The sequence below is a fragment of the Carya illinoinensis genome, chromosome 5 (genome assembly GCF_018687715.1).
Source record: "Carya illinoinensis cultivar Pawnee chromosome 5, C.illinoinensisPawnee_v1, whole genome shotgun sequence".
Classification (NCBI taxonomy): Eukaryota; Viridiplantae; Streptophyta; class Magnoliopsida; order Fagales; family Juglandaceae; genus Carya; species Carya illinoinensis.
In genome coordinates, this window is record NC_056756.1 from 38,329,179 (window position 1) to 38,356,743 (window position 27,565).

The 27,565-nt window shown below is 33.0% G+C and overlaps 3 protein-coding genes across 4 annotated transcripts; 2 read left to right on the forward strand and 1 right to left on the reverse strand.

The window, feature by feature from the left end:
- Positions 1–391: 391 nt before the first annotated feature.
- Positions 392–1,366, forward strand: LOC122310326. Its single transcript, XM_043124221.1, has one exon. The coding sequence runs from the start codon at positions 392–394 to the stop codon at positions 1,364–1,366; it is 975 nt and encodes a 324-aa protein (XP_042980155.1).
- Positions 1,367–10,399: 9,033 nt separating this feature from the next.
- Positions 10,400–11,366, forward strand: LOC122308948 (auxin-responsive protein SAUR32). Its single transcript, XM_043122230.1, has one exon. It carries the CDS (start codon positions 10,777–10,779, stop codon positions 11,164–11,166), a length of 390 nt encoding a protein of 129 aa, XP_042978164.1. The 5' UTR covers positions 10,400–10,776; the 3' UTR covers positions 11,167–11,366.
- An 8,888-nt stretch (positions 11,367–20,254) lies between these two features.
- Positions 20,255–26,615, reverse strand: LOC122311452 (CDPK-related kinase 4-like). Of its 2 annotated transcripts, XM_043126005.1 has the most exons (11): positions 25,931–26,609; positions 24,396–24,526; positions 24,182–24,223; positions 23,941–24,049; positions 23,712–23,790; positions 22,310–22,606; positions 22,041–22,150; positions 21,745–21,849; positions 21,492–21,554; positions 20,909–21,076; positions 20,255–20,675 (listed from the first exon to the last, which is right to left on the reverse strand). In XM_043126005.1, the coding sequence occupies exons 1-11, from the start codon at positions 26,459–26,461 to the stop codon at positions 20,547–20,549; spliced, it is 1,764 nt and encodes a 587-aa protein (XP_042981939.1). In that variant the 5' UTR covers positions 26,462–26,609; the 3' UTR covers positions 20,255–20,546. The 2 variants fall into 2 exon arrangements, 1 of the variants encoding a protein (XP_042981939.1); XR_006242791.1 differs by lacking the exon at positions 20,255–20,675 and having other exon boundaries at positions 20,987–21,076; positions 21,492–21,559; positions 25,931–26,615.
- Positions 26,616–27,565: the final 950 nt, after the last annotated feature.

The following is a 27,565-nucleotide window of genomic DNA, read 5'->3' on the forward strand; positions in this document are numbered from 1 at the left end:
CCAAAACAATGATCTGTACCTTGTCAGCACCATATTATTGTCTTCCCCGCCGGTTGGGACAGGGGGAGAGAGATACTGCATGCCCTTAATTAAATCTCTTTCTGTCTCTCATTCCCTAATTCCGACCAGCAAATGCCATATTTCCTGATCTCCATCATCACCAGTCGATGCATGTTTTCGTCGTCTGGCCGCCCTTTTCAAAACTTTCGCGGCCACCACCATTATACAATATCTTCTTCATCCTATAATTCATCAGCAACTGTCCATTTTACATCAAACGAAAGGTAGTAGTGACTATATATACAGAAGGCGACGAGAGATCATTGATCGGAGGGAGAGGGGAGTGTGAGATCGAAGATCATAGAGATCTATCGAGGAATTAGGGATATCCATGTTCCTCTTTCCTTCATTATTGCCTGATCTTGTTGACTCCACCTTCGACTACACCATCGTTTCCTTCATCACCGCCCTCCTCCTCCTCTCCCTCTTGTCCCTCTGCTTCATTTTCTATCTCCGGTTCAAGTCGCGCACTCTTCACCATTTACAAAACTTCAATTCTCTATGGTCCGTGCGTTGCATTCTTGTCTTGTTCATCATCTTTTGGGCTCTGAGCGAACTCTTTCGCATACCCTTCTTTCATCGACGTTTTCTTTTTTATCTTTTCCATTACCCTACCCCATCCAAACAAGCCAACCTTTGCAAAATACAGTTGGTTCTCTCCTTAGGGTTATTCGAGCCTGCTTTCCTAATAACCCTACTCTTCCTCGTTAACGTTTCGATCAAGAAGAAAACCCCGTACAACATATGGGCCATTCCTTTTGTCCTCGTTACATGCTTGCCCATGTTGACGTTACAAATAATCTGCGTGTTCTTTGCACCTTTGGAGACAAAATTACCTGCCATTTTCACGCAAAGCTCTGTTTTTTCCAATCACGGTTTCGATGACAGAACCCAAGTTCTGTGCGCATACCCTTTGTTGAGTACAGTTGTGTTTGGTGCTTTTGGCATCGGGTATTCCCTATGCTTCTTGTTTTCTTGTTGGAAGGTGGTATCTTTAGTGATCAATAAGGGCTTGAGGATTCGGATCTATGGGCTTGCTTGGACAGTTTTGGTAGCGTTGCAAGTGCAAATTGTGGGTCTTGTCTTGTCCGTGTTTTGGAGACCTGATGAGGAAGCCTATGTTGCTGTGGCACTCCTTGTGTTTATCGGCACATTCTTGTGTGCCGCCGTGGGGGAGGGCATTTTGGTAATTAAACCAATTGCTGACTCATTGGCTGCCGGAGGAGACTGTTTCCGGTGGAGTCCTGTTGGCCAGTCACGGAGGGAGGGAGGTGATCAAAATTCGATGGAAGAAGTACTTGTCTAGCGATAAACCTATGGATCGACAACGTATGTACGTACTTTGCCGGAGGCAAGGCAACAGTTTTGCTATTATATCATCGGATATATACTGTTCAGGGCATTTCAGTCAGCCTTCAAATTGTATTTTGTTTGGTAGTTTATTAAACAGTGTTGCTATGTTTTAATATTATTCGACTCGTTAGATTTTTCTATAATTTTGAGTGCTTTTTTTCTCATTACAGTTTTACACTATGCAAATCTAACGTATTTTTCTTTTTGAAAGAAAATAGGATTCCCTATGAAAAAAACTATGTGTGCTTTGATGTTGGAATTTTTCTTGTTTTTTGCTTTGAACTTTTGTTATTGTGTGTTATAATTGGTATCTCATGGTACTGATCATCCACTAGCAAAGCAAACACAAACCATGTATGTAGGTCATATTAATTGGTAGTTTTTTTGTGATTAATTATATTAATGTTTGACACATCAATATTATGAATTCAAAAACTCTACGTGCAATCACTTTTACGTACTTCATTACACACTCATCTAATGTAATTGAATACATCACTTTTTTTAATATAAAATAACGGTTTTGACCAATCACATTAGTGAAGTACGTAAGGAATACATAAAAGTAACTGTATGTAGAAGAACTTTAAAAATTTAAAAAAAAATAAATTAATTTTGGTTATGAAGTTGTCGTTTTTAATAATATTGGCTGATGCCGCACAAGATGCAGTTTAAGTTGTTTCCAATTTAAAGTAGTATTTACAATTTGATAGTCCATATATATGACAATAATAATTAAAAGATTACTAATAAAATTTATAATTATGGGACGTTAATTTGATAGTGGCCAGTTTAAGGGTTGGCAAAAGCCAGTCATGCCCAGTTCACAATGCTATTTAATGAAGGATAGGTAAGGTAGGGATCAACTGTATTCCTATATATAGCATTCATGAAGTGTATATATATAACAATTTTCCATATATATATCTAAATTCTTTTTCATTTAATAATGCAACACCTGGATATATATATATATATATATATATATATATAATGGTGTGTTTGATCTTAGAATGAATTTTAAATTAATTATATACTATAAATGGAAATGAATTAATTAATTAACAAATAATCTTTTTTTCCTTTTTCAGAAAGGAAAATCATATTTGGCTTGAGAAGATATATAGAATAAGCCTTCCATTCTTAAAATCTCTCATCATCCTCTATATGTTAAAACAAAAGAAGGTTAAAATACAATTTTCATTCAACCTAGCTACCTACCTTGCATTTAATTTATTTTCAAGATTAAAATGGGATAACAGGTACCATGCACTGAAGAATTTTTTATTTTTTTTTTAGAAAAAAGCCCATGCAAAGCCCAACGCCCATGCATGGGCTTATATTGCAGGCTATTTCCATGTTGGGTTTGGATTAAAAAGAAATTATGATAATATATATTACATGCCCCTCGATCGGTAGATTTTTTATAAATGAATTCCAAATGATTGATCAGCTTGTGGGCAGGCTCGATCACCTAATCCTACAAAGTTAAGAACATAGGAAGCCATAAAAATAAAAATAAAATAATAATAATAATAATTAAAAAAAAAAACCTTCAAATATTGTAAAATCAAATAGATGCGCAGGTAGTCTAACACCCAATAGTAAGAAAAAAGAAAAAAATATAAAAGAAGCACAAAATACATATATATATATAAAAAAAAAAAAAAAAAAAAAAAAAAAAAAAAAAAAAAAAAAAACCTCATGCACCATCTCTCTAGCTTCATTCCCTTGTGGGACTGGGACTGATCTGTAGGTCTGGGCCATGGAAACAGAAATGACGAGAATAATTCATGCACTCGATTGCTAGATTTTTTATTTTTAGAACATAATTCCAAAAACTGAATTCAAAATCTGTATAGGACCAGCTTCTTCTATCTACACTTTCACTTCTAAACATGAAAGAGTTAACTTTGCCAATTTATTTGCCACAGTATTGGCCTCTCGATATGTAAACCAAACACTCTAGCTTGGACTTTCAATGAGCTTGCTTCGAGTATCAACAATCACATGCTAGCTATTTGTATCCTGCACAACTATTTGAGAATCTCCTTCAAATATCACCTTTGACAGCCCTAGGCCCCAGCTCCATAAAGAAATCCATAGCTTTTCTCAAGGTCAGTGCCTTTGCTATAACAGGTTTCATTGCATGCTTTATATTTGAATACAAAGCAGCCAAAATATCACCTGCAGTGTCTCTGATTATCACTCCAAGAATAACTTTCTTTGACTGATTATCCACAAAAACATCCTAGTTGACCTTACAGAACCAACCAGTTGGTTTTTTCAATTTCTTAAAGGTCTCTCAATTCTAATAGATTAATTTGATATCCAGCATTCTTTTATTGCTTTTTTTTTTTTTTCCTCACAATATTCTCTTTCTCTGTTTGTACTTGTTTTCATTATTGCTCGAGTTCCCATGGGATCAATATATCTATGAATACCAATTGTTACATGCTTAATTAATCAAATATGTAATGCGACAATTTAGGTTAGTTTGAGAAATCTTGGATTTATTTCATAGAAAACTTACAGGAAAAAAGTTATAGCCATAAAGAGATTTCACAAAAGTAAACTTACAAATTGATATAGTTTCATATAATACATTAGATTTACTTTACAATAAAATTAGCCTTACAATCTCTACTTTGAAGGGCTCAAGGCCTCCCAATTAACAAATTTCCGAGCATAATTTTTGGTATCTGACCTTTAAGATTAACATGATCAACAGTTTTATACTGCTTAATTCATTTAAGTGACCTAGTACCAAAGAGTCCTAATATTAATGTACTCCCTTATTCAATTAATAGATAATTGAACACTTTGCTCAACTCGTGTATCAACTTAAAAGAATTTTAATTAATTTAAAAAAATAAAACGACAGAATATTATTCTCACTCACAATATACAAGTAGATACAAATTTGTTCTTACAATCATAATTATTCATAACTATTTACAAATACAATTAAATGGCTATTTGGGTCTCATCCAACTCCAATCAATTAACTTCTTTAGGATATTAGTATATTTGTAACATTTATGCAATTAAAAAGTCAATGAACTATATATATAATAATATAATTCATGCATATATTACTTATTTATTCATCATAACTAGTACATATATCATATATATAAGTATATATAATATACATATATGGTATGATGTATTTTTATATATTTTAGTGTGTATATATATGAGCTAACGATTGGAGAGCCTAATTTTATAAAAACTACTTATTCACGAACATTATTAATAAATCAGTTTAGGCAAACTTTATGCGAGCTTGTATCATTTAAGAATATAGTTTAATTCTTTGTTAGTGGACATGACCTATTAAATAGTTGAATGAGTCGAATTAGAATTTTATCAAGCCAAATCCAAGTTGCTTGCTGAGTAAGTAGTTCATTTCCAACCTTAGGCGTGCTAGTTCTCCAGGTATTATTTTTTTACTTCTTAAAGAGCTAGCGATGTTACCTTGTTATAGATATAAGAAGTATTTGATACACGGGAGGATTATCAAGAAGTTAAAAAATGGAGGGCAACAGTGAATGAACAGTATATTACTCTTGAACTTTGTCTTTTTCCTTTCGTCTAATCCTGATTCCATGCATGCATGTACGTATCACAGCTCTATATAGATATTGATCATGTTTTACCCTTCAAATGACGTGGAAGAATAGACCAGTGTTCGAAGAGATAAGGAAGAAAAGGTAGAACGGATCGAATAACATATATTCAACTTTTGTTTAGGAATTTGGATGGAGTAGAAGAAGAGAAAAAACATAGAGAATTCCCAGTACCTCATCCTACCTCATGCAAAGAAACAAGACATGCAATTTCTTTGTCACATTTTTTATCTTGCAAAGTGACGTGAAAGAATAGACTAGGGATGAGAGACATAACCAGCTAGCTGATGGATAACATTGAATTTTGTTTACGAGTTTGGAAGGGAAGGGAAGGGAAGAGAGAGAGTTCCCATGCCACGTCAGCCTACCACATGGCTCATGCAAAGAAACACGGCAATTGCTTTGGAAACAAAAACTTCAAGATATGTATAAGAAATTTAAACTACTTAATTATCCACGTGAAGAAACTACCTTAATTTTGAATAATGCTAGGTACATTTATGAGAAATAAATGTGTAGGCTCTTTATAAAAAAATGAATCTTACTAAAAAATTAAAGAATAACTTTTATGTAAGGTCCACATTTTTACAAATGAACTTCTTGAGACTTGTCAATTTGAAACTTATACAAATCATTACTTCTTAATTTTATATTATATAAAATAGACAAAAGCTATAAGCATTTTAATTAAATTAGGGCTCGGTTGGACATTTAGGTTCATTCGGATACTAAGAATATTTGATAATATTTATGAATAGTAGTGAAATAGTTTGAGAATATCTGGGAATAGTTGTATTCCCAAACAGGCCCGAGTATTTCAAAATTATGTAAATAATAGTGAAATATTTTGTGAATAATAGTGAAATTATTTGAATTAGATGTTTTATTGGATTTCAAGAAATGGGAGAGAAAATTAAATAAAAATATTAAAAATTTGTTTGAATATTATTCTTATTTTAAAGTTAAAAAAAATGTATTGATTTTTGTGTTGTATTTTGAAATTTGTAAAAATTATAATGATTAGATAAAATCTTGAAAATTAAAAATTGATAAGTATTTTATGTTTGAATTATGTTTAGAAAAGAAAATTGTTAAAAAAAATAAAATATTTGTCATCTTATCTCATTTATAAAATTTATCCTTAGGCAAACAATAGGAATTGAATTGGTCAACCACCTTTACCGACAACAAGTTATCAATAAAATTAAGTTAAAGGTATCAAATCATGTTAATGAGTCGTGTCAAGTCGTATATATTATACGATATAGGTCAATCTAAACACAACACGTTAAAGTTAACTGGGTAGATTTTTAAACACTAACATAACTCATTAAAACAACGAGTTGACACGACACGATCCATTTTGATCCGTTATAAATTAATTAAAAATATATTGACATGACATGATCTATTTCAACCCATTTATATAAATGGGTTGGATTGACCCAAATAATCTATTTGACATAATTAATATAATTTCACATAAAATTTACAATCACAATATTTACTAAAAATATAAAACTAACTACATAATTCTATGATTTAGAAAAAGTATGGGAGGCGGTCGTGATTCGTAAAAACTAACACGATTGAGAACTAAGGGAGAGTTAGGGTCTAAAAGAGAGTTAATTGTAATTTTGAGTAATTAGGGTATTTTTGTTTTTAAGTTAAAAATGATATAATTGTAATTTTGAGTAAAAAAATTAATGAGTCTAAACAGGTCATTAATAATTTAAGCAAATTGACCGGTCAGTGACCCGTTAATAAATCATGTCTTAACATATCTAAATTTTCACTAGCAAGTTTAAATTGTATTATTTTTTTGTTGCGTTTTGAAATTTATAAAAATTATAACGATTAAATAAAAATATTGAAAATTGAAAAATATTTTAAAAAAAATTATAAAAAAGTTAAAAATTTCTACGTCATTTCATTTATAAAATGTGTCCTTACGCGGACAATGGGAATTGGTCGACCACCTTTCCCCGACTACAAATTTTCCATAAAATCAGGCACAATATCCGGTCCAAGGGATGCACCCAAATATGACGTGTACGTTACCACGCGGGCTAGGCGTACATACGTTCACAAAAATCAAGGGTAATTGTGGTATTTCGAATTTCTTCTCTTCCTTTTTTTTATTGATAAAAAAAGACGTTGACATGACGTCACATTGATTTATCCTCGGACACGTTTGAGTGAGACCTCCTGCTATTGGCTATTGCTTAGCTGGCATGGTGGTTCGCATCTATCGTCATGGAACCCCACTGCCGTTGACGTTGGAAATTTTTGACACACGCTATCCACGTGTCGTGCCTGCTCGGCACGAAATTCTTTTGAATTCGCAAATCGCTACGCCGTTCCTACACATTAATAACGCGTCCAACAATAACACGAGCTAGAAATAGCAATTTAAAAACGAAAAGAATTAGGAAATATAGAAAGAAAATGATTTACGTATCATTCTTTTTACAATTTTTTATATGTATTTTTATAAAATAACTTATAAAAATAACTTAATTTTACAAAAATACTATAAATTTAAAGCTTGATTAAATAAAGAATTATAAAAAACAAATATTTAATTGATATAATATATATCAACCAGGACAAAAACAAAAATTCATAGGACACGTTCACACTTTTTTTCATTTCTTACTCTTTTTTTTTTTTAATTTTTAGTTGTTTAATTGTATTTTATAGGCCAAAACTTGGTAGAGTTTTTATCAAATTTTTAAAGAAAAGATTCTTATGAATATAATGTAAAAGTTAAGACTATCTCTTGCCATTCTTTTAGGAAATAATATTCTCACTTAGAAATATGACAAAATTTGTTAATTATTTTTTTTTAATGATTAATGAAGTATTTTTTTAAATATTTTGAGATTTAAATAAATATTTTAAAATTAAAAAACAAAAAATAAAATAAAAATTTAACCGTTCAATAAGAACTGTCAACTCCCCTCGGTGGGTGTTGCAGCAATACTCATTCTTTTATCATCACTCTAAGTTCGGTTTGGCAGTTGAAAATTTTCATCTCAAACTTAAAATTCTCATCTCATTATTATAATTTTTTCAAATTTTCATATAAAATATAATAAATCATTTAAATTTTTCATAACTTTTTCAAATCTCAAAACAATAATAATATTAAAATATAATATTTTAATATTTTATCTTAAAACTCAAAATTCTCATCTTAAATTAAATAGTGGCTGCTATTTCAAAGAGATAATTAGAATATATATCGCTGGTCGGCAATGACCAAAAACCCACCAGAAGGCAATCGGTGATCAAAGATTGGCAGAATTATAATAATAAAAATAAAAAATTCTAATTATATATATAAATATATATGAGTGCATTTAATTATCATAAAAGTTAACGTGACATATTTTGTTTGAAAGTGTAACAACTCCATTAATTTACATCACCTAAGATTATATTTTGTAATTTTTCCCTTTGAAATCTTTCATGGAATGAAAAAGTATTCTTAAAGAAGATATAATTTTTATTTATCTTTTGGCTTGAAAGATGGTATGTGTAATGGACATACCTTAAATGGTCCATACTACGTATCTAAGAGCATTCTCATCTGATTTTCTATAATATTTTTTGAAATTTAGTTAAAAATCATACTTCTTATAATTTTCTCTTAAATTTTACTCATCTTTCAAAAATTTCATATATCTCATTTCCTATTATTTCTTTATTCTATTAAAATAATCTTTCTCTATTCATTTTTTATTAGTTTTTTCTCACTTCCCTTTATATTCTTTTTTCATATTCTATTAAAATATAAGTTTAGAATACAAAAAATCAAAAAATCAAAAAATAAAATAAAAAAAAAATCAAAAGAATGATTTAGGTACTACACATCCTAGCTAAAATCAAAAGTTATTATAAAAAAATTGATGTAGTTATCTTTTCTTTCCTTTTTATATTTTATCTCTATAATTTAAATAAGAATTAGGTACGAGAAACCCGAATGGAAATACACTACATGCATATTATTTACACAAATGGTCCACACTACATCTCTACCACGTCATTCTGTTAATTTATGGTAGAGTTTAAAAAAAAAAATGTTTAGTTGACAATTGACATGTGATAAAGATGGGATGTTAGAGGAGGGGTTGCAGCCACCTGTTTTGAGGTCAACTCTTTCACCCGAAAAACCTGCTAGAGAACGTAACGTCGGCTGTATAGCCTGTATATATTAGTTACATGAATAACTAAGGTAGGTACATCTTACAACTTCGGCCCTATCCCTTAGTATACGCATGCAATGCAATGATTTATCATTTAAAAAGAATTCTCTCTATAATATTATCATACACAGCTATAACAATATTAGTTTCTACATGGTTTTCTTTCGAATTGCATGGGAAGATGGTTCTTTTAACCTATTTAAAAAGAAAAATTATACTTATCGTCTCCTAGCTGTACACCACACACTAATAAATAATTTGTTATTTTCTTCCTTTTATTTAAATATACATATTAATATCTAAATATGTGTGCTTAAATAGAATGATAAAAATACACCATACACTATATTTTTTTATTTTTTAGATTTTTTAAATTTTTTTATTTTTCTTAAACTAATTAAATTCTTTTACTCATTATTCATATATCACACGTTTGGTAAGAGAAAAAAATGATATGTATAGTGTGTAGGGATGACAAGTAGTAAAATTTAAAATAACAAATCACATATTAGTGTATAGTATGAGGATGATAAATAACATTTCTCATTTAAAAATCTTTTCCAAATATGCTAGTTGACTATTTGTATTTAAAATTTTTATTTACATAACAATACGTACTAAAACTTATGAATTTTAAAATTTAAAAGTTAAGTTCAAAAAGAAAATTAATAAAATGAGTTTTATACTTAAAATTGTAAATATATATATTACACGACTCAAAATGTCACGTAAATACCCCATAGTTATTAAAAAGATGGTAGATAAAATTTTTCTATTTTAAATTAGTAGGTTGGAACTTATTCCAACACACTTTAAAAGAAAAATGTTACCTATTAGTTTAAGAAAATGCTAGTTGAACAGATAAAAGTAACTTATTGAATTTTTTTTATCTTTTATTTTTTATTTTGTATTTTGTATTTTTTTATTAATTAAGAAATTGAATATTAATAAATTTATATTTTTTTATTTTTTTAAAATATTTAAAGATATATAAAAAATACATTTAGGTCGGTCGAAAAGTCAAAATGACCGAGTCCCTAAAAATGGCAAGACAGGCATGCACAGAAGATGTGGCATTCACACTTCCAGTAACTCAAAAGCTGACACTGTTCTTGAGGCGGCGATAATAATTAGATAAACCCGCCTGAGATTTGACCATTTGATCAGACCATCGCTCAAAACTTTGTGTACAAACTATGCAAAACCTAGAAACATCTGGCACCGTCTAATCCTCTATGTATATATATACCCCAATCCCCAGCTCTACAAAAATCTCTCATCTTTCTTTCATTCATCCATTCTCTCTTTGTTCATATGCGGAATATCTTTGAGATCCATCCATCATGAGCAATATACCAAGATCTCTTACAGATTCCTCTCTGACCCTCTTCAATCTAGTCATCTCTGCCTCTGATCCTTGGCCTTTCTCTCTTGTTTTATCATCATAACTTTCCCACAAAAGCCAATTCAGTAACCAGAGCTTGTACTGTACAAAAATTAGGTTTTTTTTCTGGGTTTATATGGGGATTGGGGTAGACAGAAACCAACCGAATTTCCACGTCCATATGCCACACCTCCAGTTTCACCACTACCACCACCACCTCCACCAGCAGCTGCATGAGAAGAAGGAATTGAAAGAAATCCCAAAGGGGTGTTTGGCAATCAAGGTGGGTCAAGGTGAGGAGCAAGAAAGGTTCGTTATACCTGTGATCTACATCAACCATCCACTCTTCATGCAGCTGTTGAAGGAAGCTGAGGAAGAGTTTGGGTTTGATCAGAAGGGTCCCATCACAATCCCTTGCCAGGTGGAGGAGTTCCGCACCGTCCAGGGCATGATTGATGGAGAGAAATGGCACCACCAGCACCACCAACACCATCACCACCATCATGTTTGGTGTTTTAGGGTTTGATGCATGATCTGATGTTGCAGTCATGTTTTCTCGATCTGTTTCTTTCTCTTTCTCTTATTTACTTCTGAAAAAACGTACCCATGGAATATTGATGATGAAGAAAAGTCGGATCATAAGATTAATAATTCGTTCTTGTTTTCTGTATATTTTAATTTAATTTGGGGCCTTAACAAATTAGAACAAAATCACATTTCAAAGTACGTTGTTTCCATTTTTTGCTTTCTTTCATCTTTAATTTACTCCTTTGAGTGCCCGAAGTTTTAATTGTTAATGAGTTACACATGATGAAAACATAAAGTACGAGAGAGAGAGAGAGAGAGAGAGAGAGAGAGAGAGAGAGAGAGATAAACGTATAGAACACGTACGATTAATGGGGACTTGGAAGGAGGCGGAGGGTTTCGTTACGGCCATTGAATTTAATTGCGTGTGCATGGTGGCCTTGGGACTTTGAATTATGGATAAGAATGAAATATTCCCTTCAACAAAAATAGAAACCTTGTTATAGTTTTTGGAATAATGGTAGATAAAGTTATTCAATGTGTAAATGTCGCGTATATTTTTAAAAAAAATGAAATCTACTATTAAAAAAATAAATTTTTACGTGGATTCTATATTTATTCACTTTTTTCAAAAGTGCACAGGACTTAGATATTTTATGATTGTAAATATGATTTATGTAATTTTTGACATATTTTTCTCTTGTGATATGATTAATTACAAGTAGTTTCCTACCATAATTTGGTTTTTATTTCATAAATATGATATTTTTAGGACTGTTATTAAGAATTGATCTATTGATATATATGACGCTGAGTACCGTATCATCTGTATTTTGAAAATAAATTAAATATTATTTTGTGGTGCTTTTTGTTAGATTTTTAGATGGATTTGCATATTGCCTTCCAAAGACACTGGATGATTTGGTGCCCGACATGATCTTGATCAGTCAAAAACCTCGCCGCAATGAATGAACATTATTGTACACGTACAAGGGAAAGACTGAAACCGGAAATTGCTCGATTGTTGAAGAAATCAACTAATTCTCTCATGTTCCGTTTGATTTGTCTTTTGTTTCCTTTTTCTTCCCAAAATTCAAACATATGATGATATTGCTGATCGATCATGTCATGATCATGATTTATATAATTCTTCAACTGGTTGACATGCAGCATGTTCAGGCCTAAATTCCATCATTTCGTTGGAATTTGTCTTGCCTTGTGTAGACTTATTTTATTTGCCTTTTTTCCATATTTGAAGCATAATTACTTTTCCTTTTTCATGTCTTTCTTGATTTTTCCTCCCTTTGACCAGTCCAGCTTAATCTACGGGGTTTGACAAGAAAGATTTTTTTTTTTTTTTTTTTTAATACAAGGGTGGAGGGTTCGAATTAACTTGATTTTCCTATTTGAAGAATAGGTCTTTTGTTATCTGGTCCAAATAACTTTGAGGCACAAAAAAAAAAAAATTTAAATGTATTGAGTTTGCATTAATATTCCTGCATCTGTTTATTATTATATAGGTTACCGGCCTTCTTTTAGAATTAAGAAGTATTGTTATAAGCACAAAAAGATAATATAAAGTAAACTTATAAACTAATGTGGTTTCATGAAATTAGTTAGATCTGTTTTATGATAAAATTAACTTTACAATCTTACGTACCACGTCAAGTCACATCAGTTTGTAAGTTTACTTTTATGTAATCTCTTTGTGGCTAAAATATTTTCCTTTAAAATTATTGAAATCATTAACTTGCTTATGTGTCCAAGGAAATTGGGATCTCCCTCTCAATCCCCTTTTTAAGAAAAATGGATTCCCTTTTAAATAGGTGGATTCCCACGGAATGTCTTTTTTTTTTTTAAGTGGGCAAAATAACTTTTTAAACTTTTTTAATTGAATAATGTTACGTACAATTCTAAAATACGCAAGCCCGCATACTCATTTTGAAAAAAAAAAAAAAAAAAAAGTGGAATCCACCATAAAAAAAATTATTTTTCCACGTGGGTCTCATATTTACCTTTTTTTTTTTTTAAAATGAGTATGCTAGGCTTGCATACTTAGGACAACAAATATCTTTTCTCTTTTTTGTTCACTTTCATAAAACTCTCATCTCATATTAATCATTACAACTTTTTTAAATTTTCATACAAGATAAAATACAGAAACGATTTAGACCAGATATTTCTATAAATGGAGAACAACGGAGACCAATCAGGCTTTGCCACGTAAGCGGGAAAACTTAGAACGAAAACCCTCTTTCTTTATATCTCCCTTTCTTTCTTTATATATATATATATATATATATCTCTCTCTCTCTCTCTCTCTCTCTCTCTCTCTCTCTCTCTCTCTCTCTCTCTCTCTCTCTCTCTCCCCTTCACAAACCCTAACGTTACCAACCAAATCGGAAGCTTCTAGGCCTACCATTGAGTACTGCAAGCAAGCAACACGCAGAGGACCAAATTCCTGGGACCCCAAGTTCATCAAAGTCAACCATTTTCGATTATTCTCGTCTATATCAGTTTGCATTCATTTTCCCTTAATCTTTTGTTTGACTATGCCTATTTGTATGCTCTAAGAAAAATCCATTTAGACTAGACCGATTTTGCATCATAATTTTTCCTTGAAACGTCAGTGTAACCAAGTTGCAACTTACATGATGGGAATGGTGAGAGGATTTCACAAAATATTTTTGAGAGAATTTCACAAAATATTAAGTTTAAAAAAATAAGTCCATATATTTGTGTATATAGCATTCCCCCCTCCCCCGCCCCCGCCCCCTAAACTGCTCAAATACAGGGAACTTTCATGATTGTGGTGCTGTCAGTAATGCTTAGTTTAGTTGTTTTCTTTCATGAATTATTGTATGGCCATGAGTTTGAATATTAATTAATGTTGTTGTTATTCTTTATTTTTTATACGTTTGCATTTTGAGTCTTGATTGCAAGTTGGTGGAGGGTATTTTTTTTGGTGGTATATTTTTTAATGGCCTTTGTTTTTGTTGTAGGGTTTTGGTTTCGATTTCCCACTATTCGAACACCGACGCACCCACAATCAAAGTCTTGGTATTAAATCTATTTTGTATTCTCTGGTTTTTAGTTGTAATCTAGAAAGAAAAATATGTTTGCTATGTTGCGGTTCTATTTTGAATGAATCTGGTTTCTGGTTGTAATCTAGAATGAAAAGTCTACATTAGAATGAATCTAGTTTTATGTTGCATTATCTTTTGATTGTAATTCATCTCATTTGTCTATTAAAAAGCTTTGCATTAGATATGTTGTTTTAAGGAAAGGGGTTAAATTTTTTCTACAAAATGGAGGCTTGAAGGTCAAATTTAGAGCTAATTTTTTTGGGACTAAAGGTCAAATGTTCCTAATATCAACCTTCGCCGCATTTCATGATGATGAGGAGAATCATGAAAACTAATTGGAGCTGGATGTTGCTAGTTGTGATCATAACTCATGATCTGATCTCTTTACGAAGAATCAACCTCCTTGTCAACGAAGAAATGCAGCGAAGGTTGAGATTAGGAACCTGAAGAGAACTTTTTATTTTCATAAGAGAACTAATTAACTTGCAGTTTAAAAAAAAAAAAACACTAAATGTCATGTCTACTAGCTATTTGCAGTCAAATTATGTATGAAAAAGATCATGTAATCTAATCAAGTTAATAATTAGCATCTAAATTTTATTTTAACAATATATATTTTTGTGACTCTTAACATTTTGAGGGAATCTCAAATCGTTTACCATGCCTTCAGAAGGTGGTGAAGAATATGATGCTGTCCAGCTTTATGGAATAATATGGAGGAAGAGTAGTATAATTTTGTGTGTGAGAAAGTGAATAAAGTTCCAAACCCATTAAGTTATCATTAAAAAAAGTAGAAGTTATCACTTTCTACTTGATTTTGTTGGGTACTCATGTGTTGTAATATATACTACTGTAGTTTACATATATAATATTCAATATTATTCATATTTTATGGATTACATTGTTTTACGTTGGATGAAGGATTTTGGATGGAGTTCGGATAGTGATGACGTTGAAATAGTAACGAGTAGAAATTGTCCACAAGGCATTGTAAATGAAACCTTTGAGGATGAAACTGTGGAAGAGCAATGTAATGTGAGCATGGAAGATGTCACGAATTTGGGAGACGGTGATAGAAATTGAGTGAATGTAGGAGATGGAGATGGAGTGAATATGGGAGATGGAGTCAATTTGATTTCCACTTCTAGTAGTGAAAATTTTGAACCATTCGTTGGGAAGGAATTTGATGAAGTTGAAGATGCACAAACATTTTATTAGGCATATGCAAGATGAAAAAATTTTGCAATGAGTATCAACCATACGGTATTATCGAGAGAGGACAGAAAATTTATTAGAGTACACTATGTTTGTACAAAGGAAGGGTTTAGGCGTAAAAGTCTAAAACAAAAAGAAAGAAAAATTCCTGAACACGCTAAAATAACGATTGGATATAAAGCTACTATGTGTATAAAAAAAGATGATGAAAGATAGATAGTATGTAAGTTCGTACCTGAACACAACCATGAGCTACTCACACCAAGAAGTATTAACTTCCTCCGTGGGCACAGAGAAGTGACACGTGTGCAAAAAAAAATTCATTCTCACTTTAAATGAGTCTGGTGTACTGATAAAAAAGATAATGTCAGTGTTGAGCAAAGAATCATATAGTGATTTTAACATTGGTTGTATTGGTAAGGATGTCGAGAATTATTTGGAAAATAAAAAAAAAAAATTGTTTGAGGAAGAAGATGCACAAAGGTTGTATGCATACTTTCTTGATCAATAGTGTAAAAAATCTAGATTTGTGTACTCCATGCAGGTTGATGAGAATGAGTGTATGGGAAGCTATTTTTTGGCAGATGTAAGATCAAGATTTTCATATCAATATGTTGGAGATGTTTTGACGTTTGATGCGACGTATCTCACAAATATTAATAAGATGCCATTTGTACCGTTTTCAGGAGTTAATCATCATCACCAAACCATAATGTTTGGTTGTGTGTTGTTAGTCAATGAAACAGTTGAATCCTATATATGGTTATTGAGAACATTGTAGGAAGTAATGCTTGCGCATGCTTCTTCAACTATTATTACTGATGATGACAAAGTCATGGCCAAGGCCATTGCATAGGTACTCTCAAATACAACTCACGGGTTGTGCTTGTGGCATATTTTACAAAAAATTTCAGAACATTTTGCATATGTCTATAATAAGTTTCCAGACTTTCAAAAATAATTCCGTCATTGTATTCATAAGACAATAACATGTGATGAGTTCAAGAAGAAATGGAGTTCAATAATGGTGAAATATAGTCTAGTTGGTAATGATTGGTTGCAAAATCTTTACAACTAATTGGAGAAGTGGGTTTCGACTTACTTGCGAACCATGTTTTGTGCTAGTATGTCAACCATGCAAAGGAGTGAGAGCATGAATAAATTTTTCAAGGATTATATTTGTTCAAGTACGATGGTAAATGACTTTGTACATCAGTACGAGAAAGCCTTAGATGTATACTATTTTAAAGAGAAATAGAAGGATGTGAGAACGAAATCGACTAGAGCAGTTTTGAACATGTTGGGCAATTGAAAAAGAGGCGGCCAAAGTGTATGCTAAGAAGTCTTTAAAAATCTTTCAAGATGAGCTATTAAATAGCCAACAGTACAAAGCTACCAAAGTTCAAAAAGAGGGTGAAAGTAAGATGTATGAGGTGGCACCTAATGGTAAAGATAAACGTATTTATTATGTGACTTTGGAGTGGAGAAGCGAGAGCAATATGTACATGTCATATATTTGAGTTTTTGGGTATTGTTTATATGCATATCCTATGTTAAATCTCAATATTAAAATAATATATTCTAATAATATTTTATTCAACTTTCAATTTTAACCTTATCTTATCACATCTCTCTCCTCTCTGGAAAAAAAAAAACTAGAAATGAGAGAGGAAGAAAGAAGAAGAAAAGTAATGAAATCTCATGAAGAGAACATAGATATACACACATATATACCAAGTTAGCGGGCAAAGTGTCTTGGCACTGGCCTGTTGCTAGCCCAAATAAAATTTCTAATCTTCCCCATTCACCCAGTCTAGGCCACCAACATGAGGCAGGTTGGGTAGCAGCCTGCAGCTAGATAGGGCCCCCATTGGCCATGCCTGATATTTATAAGGACACATTGCACTAAGAAGTTTCAATTATATGTTTTTTTTTCCTTGGTGTTAGTTATTTTTGTTGAAATCTCTATTATGTGTGATTAAATGTTTAAAAATTTCTTATAAACACATAAAATTAAAATCCAAGCATGCAAATAAAAACTCGAAAAAGATAGAGAAGGGTGAAGGAGCAGTGTTCCTCGAGAAGGGGAATGATAGAAGTCCCCAAGAGCCATGGACTATAAGGCAATGGAGGGACCTCCCATCATCATTCATGCAACATGACCCACCTGATCTATATATATATGGAGATCAACTGCAAATTGAGCTACTAACGTCTTTTTATTCTTTTCTCTCTTTTTTTATAGAAAAATATTATTCATTCATTCATAGAAGAGACATTACAACTCTAACCTGAAAATTACAAGCAAGCTCCCCAGTAAACAAATTCCTTTATAACTGGCATAGTCTTGTCCAGTGCTGTAAAATCTCTCCAGACAAACCATCTGAAAGACAGTATTCTGTCTTAAAACACCGTCTAAGATTGTAACAAACCTCACACTCCTATGGAGTGAAGGACATAATCTACGGACCTTGGATCCTAGAGACAATGTTTTTTGTTTTTTATTTTTTATTTTTTTTATTACAACCTAAAATACAGAAAATACCAAAAAAACATAAAAGCATGAGAAATACATAGGAAAACAAAGAACAAACAACACAAAACAGAGGTTGTCGTGATAGGTGAGAGACACGCCACCCTAGGAGTATGACAGTCAGTCAAGTCTAAAGTAACCGGTGGCCCTAAATCCAAAATAGTCATGCGTTGCGGCAGAAAACACCTTTAGCAGAGGCGTGTGGGATTCATGCGCCAACTTTTAATCGTGCATGTGGCTCACAGGCCGCTCCTTTAGACAAACTGCTTTGCCCGTCTGAAAGATCAATGCCTTCGGAATCCTATAGTGGGGCAAGTGGTGGCTGCTAGGCGCCGGAGAGCTAGAAATTGGCCTTTCACCCTCCTTTAGCCTAAAAACACTAAGAAATATGAAAAAAATAAAAAAAAATAAAAAAAAAAAACTAAAAAGAAAATGGATGAGGAATGAGGGAGGGAGGAGGAGGGATTCGGCTCCACCCTCATCTGAGCAGCTTTGACCTTGCCCTTAGCCCCTTCGTGAATTTGAAAAAAGATATAATAAATTGCTAAAATTAGAAACATAATGAGCTTTTAGTAAATTTATGAATAGCCAAAGACTAAATTTGCAATTAAGCAAAAAAGTATAAGGTATTTTGGAAAGGGAAAATAACTTTTGCAGGGTTCTTGCAACCAAATTCAGGAATCTCTCTCACATTATTAAAAGAAAAAATGAGGAATCTCTCATAATTATACTCGAAATCTCATTATATTCTTAATCATTTCCAAACATGATGAGTTTAATCACATATTCAAATATTATATTCCTAGAATGTAGTTAATGAAATAAATGTTAGATTCCGATATTGTGCTTAATTTCGGAGATTTGACATGAAAGAATATTTACAAGAGTTCTACTGCTAAATAGTTTTACACCACATACTTTCTGAGAGAAATAAAATAAAAATAAGTATGTAAGGTAGGCCTACTTAATAGAATTTTTCTATTTATAATTTTCCATGTACTACACAATATGCAAATAAATTCCATGCCTAATAAATTGTTGATACATGTCCAATAAATAAAATAATAAATATTTTAAATTTAAAAAAAAAAACAAAGTATTTAAAACTTTAAAAAATAACATAGGCTTTTGCAATAGACACCACTAGAGATGTAGGGGTTGTTGTGCAACCACCTCCTTGATATGTTATGAATAGCCGCATGACTTGGCTGGGTTTTTAAAAACTTACAAAAAATGCTTAACTTAAAAGAGAAAACAACACGTTATGAAACCATATTTACAGTTATAGGGTGAAAAATAATATTTATAATTTTAAAATATATAAATTTTGGGTTTTTTTTAAATTAAATAAATATAAATTTTATTTGAAAAAAATATTTTCTTAAATAATAAATTCGATTTTTTATATAAAAAATATTTAAAATTTATACATCTAAAAATTATATATACCATTTAGGCACCTCTATAAATGCAGGGTTAGTCGAGCAACCAATATGCTATGAGTAGGGTCAGGTTACTGATGGTACCGGCGGAGAGGCAGACCTTGCAAGATCTGGCCATCCCGCTAGCTAGGTGTGGGGTCAAGTCATCAAAGGTGGAGCCTGGAGGTGGGTCATCTAGACCCACCCTCCATTTGCAAGATTTGCTTGTTCCCTAGCGAGACGGGCAAGCAATCTACTCCATAAAAGGGTGGGACAAGCAAGATGTTTTACTTTTTTTTTCTTTTTTCCCAATCGAGCAGGTTGCTGGTGGATATATATATATATATATATATAGTTCAGAATCCTAACCCCTTTCCCGTCTCTTTCTTCCCCTTTTTCTCCTCTTTCTCACCTTTCTCATCGTATTCTCTAAGGCCCACACACGACATGACCGCTCGTGGGTCTCTGCACTGCACAGCACCATAATTAGATATGCACAAATCCCCCAGGTTTTTTTTTTTTTAGTAGATTTCCTGTATGTTTTTGGATCTCTGGATTTGGGATTGGATTTATATATTCTGATATTCTGATTTATTAGCATTATTTTAGACATAAAAATAAACTCTATAAGCCTGATAACTGAAAGAAGTAAAATGATCAAAGTTAAAAACACAAATAAATAAAAAAGGCTCAGATAAAAACCAACCCATGTGGACTATTTGATTATTTATCTCTGTGCGTTCCTAAATCAAAGAGTTGGTGTGTTTATCATATTGGTGAGAGCACGCTCTTGTTTCACAGTATAATCTGATATTTGATCTGTCGCATAAGATATAATGAACACAGATAATTCATTATGGGAGTATAAATGAATGAATATATCAATGTCGATTATCTCAATCTATCGCCTCAAGAATCTCAATAGTTGATACTGTTTGCACAATATGTTTACAAAAGGTATACAACCATCTTGGCCTTGCTGCAACACAAACACATTTTTTACTCAAGTATCCCTCAATTTCAACCCCCTTCCAAGGCATTCCATCTTTACAGTATTTTTTGTCAGCTCGGGGCGCCGGAAGGAGGCAGTAACACAATTTCTGTTCAAAATCCTTTGTATATGCTATCAGTGTCTTGTGTTGCGCATCGTCACACCGTGTAAAAATTTGGTGTATCCAAGGAAGCTAAGTTTTCCGTCGGAGTTTCTGATCCAATCCCTGAGTAAAGAGAATGCTTGGGAACCCAAATTCAACTCCTGCATAAATATCTTGCTAAGTTATGTGATTGCAAATTAAATCACTAGATGAGATGCCAGAATCATTGAATTGGTTAGATAATGATTCCTAGTTCTCGGTTTGGGGCATTCAGACCCCTCCCAATTTTATTCGTAGTTTGTAAAGAGGGGGTCTCCTATTTTTTCTCTTAGGTTTTGTTTGGCAATCTGCTGTATCATTATATCGACTTTCTTATAAAGTTGAGTGTCCATACCCGAGCCAGTTCCTCGACTGAAATCACACGATTTCCTTCCTGTTCAAAGTATTCAAAAGCTGTATTTGCAATATCCTCCCATCCTTCAAGAGCCTCAAGCTGATACGGATTGATTGCAGCGGCACAAAACTCTTCAAAGTCCATTCGTTTATAAGAGAGCGGTTCCATCTTAAATTAGCCAATAATACCGTTAGCACAAGGTATTACATGAAAAACATTCACGTCCATAAACCAAAAGAGAGAGTATAAACAGTTCTGACATCCATTGAATCCATGTTGCATTGAAGGTTATCTTTGTCAACATAAAACTCAAGCTAGCAATGGAAGAAGTAAAATGAAACAGCCAATGCAGAAAGAGGTAGAATTGTTTTCCAAGGTATGCATATCTAATCCATCTCAAATTATGCTAGCACTCACCAGCATCACATCATACAAAGACTAATAGGACATTTTACACTAGCAGTACAAACTTAATACGGAAAACCATCATATATGGAAAAACGATAAAGTTGAAATATGTAATCTCATATTCCTTGTGCTAATGTGATGGTATATTTGTCCTGCAATTAGCATAATGTCTTACCGCATTTAAGATGTCCGGAACCCTAGACTCCCTCATGGCATCCGTGCAATTTCTCATGAGAGCCTGCACTTTTTCCACAAAAAATAGAAATGTGATGATGAAAACAAGAAAGATAACATATACAGAAAAAATTATACAACATGACTAACAATGAATTCATTGAACCAAAAGCTATATTACAACATGTTACCATATCAAGAAATCTCACGTTCAGAAGGTTACTTAAATGTCATAAAGGATTTGGACCACTAACCGCTCTAAAATTATTGATAGAGACGCATCCATTTCTTGGTTCCAATAGCTTGAACTGAGCCGTAAGGTACACGAGCTCATCTTCTCTTATAGCTTTTGAGAGAGCCTGCAATTATTACAACAAAAAAAAACAAAAAGATATATGAGAGGACAAGAATAAAGCAAAGTTAATATTTATATATAAAGTTTTTTTGTTTCTTTGTGTGTGGATGTGTGCATTGGGGGGCGGGGGGATGGAAGAAACCTATTTCCAAAAACAAATGGTATGCGTTTCATCAATTACTAAATGGCAACTACCTTTAATGCTGCACGCCTGAAAGGTGTGGCACGAACATATGACTTAACTAACTTGTAGATTAAAATATCAAGAGGCACCGCTCTGTTTTCATCACGTAGCCATGGATGAGCTGCATATATTGAGTACATTATTTTCTATCAACAAGAAATAACTTTCTGGGAAAACTTAAACAAATCATAGGAACACAAAAGTTATTCTGAGAGAGAGAGAGAGCTAAAGATTTTAACAATGACAGTTAAATTAAGGACATCTTCAATATATATCTTACTTAGAGCTTGAGCAGCAGTCATTCTTTTCCTATGGTCCTTGTTCAGAAGCCTCTTAACAAAATCTTTAGCTTTTGGCGAAACCGCAGGCCAAGGTGAATCATCAAAATTAGGATCAGCCCTTAGCACAGAACGAAAGATTCCAGATTCAGTTCGTGCCCAGAAAGGTCTGCTTCCACATAACAATATATATGTTATGACGCCAATACTCCATAAATCTGCTTCAACATTGTATGATCTATGAAGCACTTCAGGTGCAACATAGTATGCACTGCCAACAATGTCATTGAGACGTTGATCTGCACATGCACAAGAACTAGATATTCTGTGAAAACAATGTGAGCTTGATACAAAGCAAACAATTATCGAATGACTGTAGAGAGAAAAGGGAAAATTGCAAACCAGTATTGAAAGCTAATAGACAGCCATAAATATTCTTGACAGAAAAATCTATTGCATATAAAAATTTATTTAGTTAAATGCGATGAAATAAGTGCAAAAATAAGATTATGAGATGAATCCCCACAACATAGGCTCCATTTGAGTGACAAGAAAAGGAACTTTTTTAACGCATAGAAAGGCAGGGGGAGACTTTTTCTGAAATTTTGCGTATGGTTGTCTTAAAACCTTGTCTGTCCCATGACAAAATATTTTACTGCAGTAAAATTTTTCCTTAAAAATCCCATCCAGCATTTTAACAGGATTATGTCTCATATTATATATACATATATATATATATATGTACAAGCATTGTTGGTAAGCATTCATCAAGGAAACTTGTTGCCATTTTTTCAGCAATCTTTTCTTGTAAACAAAAATAATGGAACAGTTGTGAAAATTCAATTTTGTTTTTATTCTTTTCTGCTTGAAATGTGGTCAAGGCAACAAAACAGCATCAGGATTTAACCAACTTCAACAAAATGAGAAAAGCTCATTTCATAAAATTCCCCACCCAAAAATTCCTTATTTCCCATCCAGTCTAGTAAGTTCTTATCAAACTCCAAAGCAGAGGGCAATAGAGGCCTACCTCAGTCATTCTGCAAAAAGCTACTAAGAGGATCAAAAACTTAGGAAAATTGTTCAACAGTTCGAGAAAAAAAATTCTAATGAATTAATTAGGCACAAAAAAATAATCTACCATCCAATCACCTATCATCTATTCCGGTAATTCAATATCCTATTGTATATAAAAAGAAGTTCACATTCTAGAAATTGAACTATATCCTTACAAAGAAGGCACCTGAAGAATAATATCAATGAAGTTATTCTCTGTTATAATGTCATATTCTAGCACATTGCAATAAATTCTAGTCCATTCAGTTGAGAAAAATGGTAATCGTAGGTTAACTTCATTAGTTCAGTTGAGAAGCTGTTAATGCTTGGGGGAAGATATGCGACTGTTACCTGGCCTAATAAAATCAGATAGACCAAAATCAATAACCTTCATTGGAGAATCCTCATCTCTGGTGACGAAAAGAAAATTCTGCTAGCAGTAAGCACATACAGAGTTATCACTGGAATTTGGAATAAAAAATAAAAACACAAAAGGACATGCACATGCAAGGGTACAACCAATACATTTCAATTGAAAGAAAAGCAATATATTTGTTCTAATTGTTTGCCAATACCATACCTCTGGCTTTAGATCACGATGCACAACACCTTGAAGATGACAAAAGGCAATTACATTCAAGATTTGCACGATAATTTTTTTAGCATCTTCCTCCATATATCTTCCACCTCTACGTTAAAGGATAACAAGGCTTCATGAGGAATACCATAAACGAAATCATAGAAAACTAAAGCAGACTTATTAGCCATGATTAGGACAAACACCTTTTTGTACAAAAGAAAATGAAGTTGTCCACTTTTACCTTGACAGAATTCTGTCCAGTAGTTCTCCACCCTCGCACAATCTGGCAGGGAAAAGAAAATCTAAATGCTTAGAACAAACTTCTAAGATCGACAATACAAATAATATGCCTAGACTAAACCATCTAGATATTCTTCAAATCGACCAAAAAGGGAATTGTTGTCTCCAAGAAACAAGTCTTCTTATTTTAAGAACTTCAATGAGGGTATACATACTCCATAACTACGTAGACATTGTTTGTGTCCTCAAAGGCATCATGAAATTTGACCAGATTGTTATGCCCAGATAATGCTTTTAATATTTTCACTTCCCTGCGAACATCTTCAATCGCTATTGCTGTCGTCATCTGGCCAATAACAGTCTGTTAGTTACCAAAGCCCAACGAAACTTGGAGGCTTATAAATCAATTAACTTTCATGAAGCAGTAAATTGTGATATGATTTTGTCCCAACTACAAAAGCACAATTATAAGAATAAGCCAAAAGTTAAAGAGAAAAGTCAATTGTGAGTTGATTTTACACTTGACTCAAAAGTAAGAAAAAGAATCCACGACCACCACCAGGCACATGAAGTTGACATCAATAAGTTCCTTCTAGTTAAAAATATTTCTTTTGAGTACTGGCCCGTTACAATTAAGAACCTAGAGTCTTAACTAAACTTAGCAACTGAAAAGTGAGTCAATGAAGAAACTCAAATCAGTCTCTTTTTCACAAAATCTTCCACAAAAGATTCAGAGACTAACATCAGCAGGCAAGGACGAGTAAATGCTATGGAGTTCTATATAATTTTAATCCCACAGTCATTGCAGAGGGTATATAGTTACTGCCACTAAAATCAGCACCCTTAATTTAAACTGAGCTCTTAAAATTCCCTGCTTCCAAGACTAAAAACGCCCAACTGGAATTATACTGGTCTTGCCATCAGTCCAAAGGAGTCATGATTATCTTCCAAGTTTGTTGAGGATGCGCCTTTAGGAAGTGCAATCATGTGTGTACCGCTTTCTTATTTTGACCCAGTCAAATGTCCGATATGTTTGTCACTGACCATAAAGAAGGGAATGAAGCTTCCGTCAATCAACTCATTCGTAAAATACTTGTTCAAAGGTTGAGCATTTCTGACGGTTCAACCATTCTCAGCTCATCCCCTCCACTACCTAAAATCAACTTCCTTTGCTTATCTTAGCATTTTTTACTTTACCCAATCCGGTTCAAAGACCAAATCATTTAAAAAGACCTCTACACCACAATCCAACTCGTCCAAACAAAACCTGTTGCAGCGATTGCAGCTAACAAACGGCAACTTCCATCCAAAAACCGAACCACATTTATTTTCCACCCAGAGAAAGTTAACCAAAAAGAGTAACTTGTTGCCCAGATAGTTCATGTTTTCTCTCACCGAATCCACTTCCCTCTGCAATGAATCATAGGAAGGGATGGGTAAACGACGTTCAGAGCACCCAAATCTTTTCGGGATATACGATTACGAACTAGAGGCGCTTGATTAATTAACTGAATACCACCTCAACCTTCGTTTCTTCTGTCTTGTCTTCAAATCTCAAATCCAATCTCAACACAACTTTTACAGTTGTCGCTAAACCTTCACATCCCGACTTCACACTAAACTCAAAGAAATTTAATAAAAACTAACTTATATTACTAATTTACTAAAAACTGACTTCAACCAAGGTAAAAAGTCAAAACGGATGACAAAAAGCACAACATTTATACGTACACAACAAACCCACACATACCTTGGCTTTAGATACGATTTTCACAGCAACAGCCTGTCCTTTAAGCTCTCCTTTCTTTCCTTTTGCCCAACAAGTATGTCCAAAATGCCCTCGCCCCACCTCCTTACCCAGTTCGTACTTCGCCCCAAAGTTCTTCGCGTACCCGAAGCTCTTATCGAGCCTTCTCTCTCCTTCCCCATCTCCCCCTTCCTCCGGTATTGGCGTGGGACCGTCCGCAGGCTTCGACGGGCCTCGCCGCCTCATAATCGCCGCCATGATTGGCTTAGCCGGCGAAGGAGGGGGAAGCGGCCATCTGAACTTTCTTCCCGGCGTTCTCGCTGGGGATGGGGCCACTCCCGCTGGGAGGGGGCTCTGGAAGGGACTGGCAGAGAAGGAGTGAGCCGGTGTCGGCTTCCCGGAGCGACCATCCCCGGATTCGGAGTTTCCGGATGGTGATGGCAAGCTCGCTCGAGTCCCGGCAGTAAGATCGCCGGCGCCGGTGCTAACGTCGGTGTTTGCGACGGAGACATTCTTGCTACAGCAATGGCCCATCGTTGATCTCAGGGTTTAAGAGTTTTTAAGAGAAGTCAAAGCATTTGACGGTGAACAAAGGTAGCTGGAGGATTCAGAAGTCTTCACAGGCAAAGCGAGCGAGAGAGCGAGCGAAAGGGTGGAAGGGTGTTGAAAAGTTGAAGATGGAGCTATAAAATTTATAAAGCATTATTTGAAAGTTGGAGAGTGAAGCTAATGCGACAGGTAGCTCCGGCATTTATGAGTGAAAGCCATAAATTAATAACATAATATTAACATTTGTTAGTAACATAATATATTAATATTATGTTAATATTATTTTATTAATATTAATATTAATAATATTAATATTAATAACATAATATTAACATTTATGTTACTAATCTTAGGTTAGTAACATAATATTAATAACAATAATAAAATAAGACATACTTAATTATATTTATCATAAATAAATATATAGAGTCACACTTCTTTTTTTTTTTTAGTATTTTGTCTTAGTATTTAATTGAATTATATATATATATTAAATATATATTAATATTGCTCAATAAAAAATTATATTTTTTTATATCAAAAACCTCTTTAAGATAGAGTTATTCGAACACATCCCTATAGAATAAACTTCAATCTCGTGTACTACAGTCCGCGCCTTTGGAATAAAAAATTATAATTGATATGATGATGGTTTATATATATATATATATATATATATTTATGGCGAGGGTGGTTAATAGGGAATGGCAATTTAAGGCTCTCTTAGGTCTTTTATGTCAACAAACTTTTAGGTGAGTTACTAAATGCTCAAATAAAACGTAGGCTATAGACAATACAATGACAATATGAGTTGGCACACTCTTGGGTTTTTGTACCCAAAAAAATAAGAGAAGTATTAGGTCTATACATAAATTTATAAAGAAAATTTTACGTGTTATCTGCTTTAATGTAATATGTTAAAATTATTTTATAATAAAATAAGTTTCATAATTTAATTGATCACATTAAACTACGTCATTATATAAACTTATTTGTGTAAAATTTACCTATAAACCAATGGTTTCTTAAAAAAAAAACATGAATTTCTAATGATTTCAATTAAAAATCACATTTTCTAAACATAAAACT

What these genes read in the sequence shown, in the direction of transcription:
- LOC122310326 (XM_043124221.1), top strand. Translation starts at nt 392, where the DNA reads ATGTTCCTCTTTCCTTCATTATTGCCTGATCTTGTTGACTCCACCTTC.
- LOC122308948 (XM_043122230.1), top strand. Translation starts at nt 10,777, where the DNA reads ATGGGGATTGGGGTAGACAGAAACCAACCGAATTTCCACGTCCATATG.
- LOC122311452 (XM_043126005.1), bottom strand. Translation starts at nt 26,461, where the DNA reads ATGGGCCATTGCTGTAGCAAGAATGTCTCCGTCGCAAACACCGACGTT. An exon ending in AATGTCTACGTAGTTATGGA is followed by an intron (nt 24,224 to 24,395) that starts GTATGTATACCC and finishes TTTCCCTGCCAG; the next exon opens with ATTGTGCGAGGGTGGAGAAC. An exon ending in CTGGACAGAATTCTGTCAAG is followed by an intron (nt 24,050 to 24,181) that starts GTAAAAGTGGAC and finishes CCTTTAACGTAG; the next exon opens with AGGTGGAAGATATATGGAGG.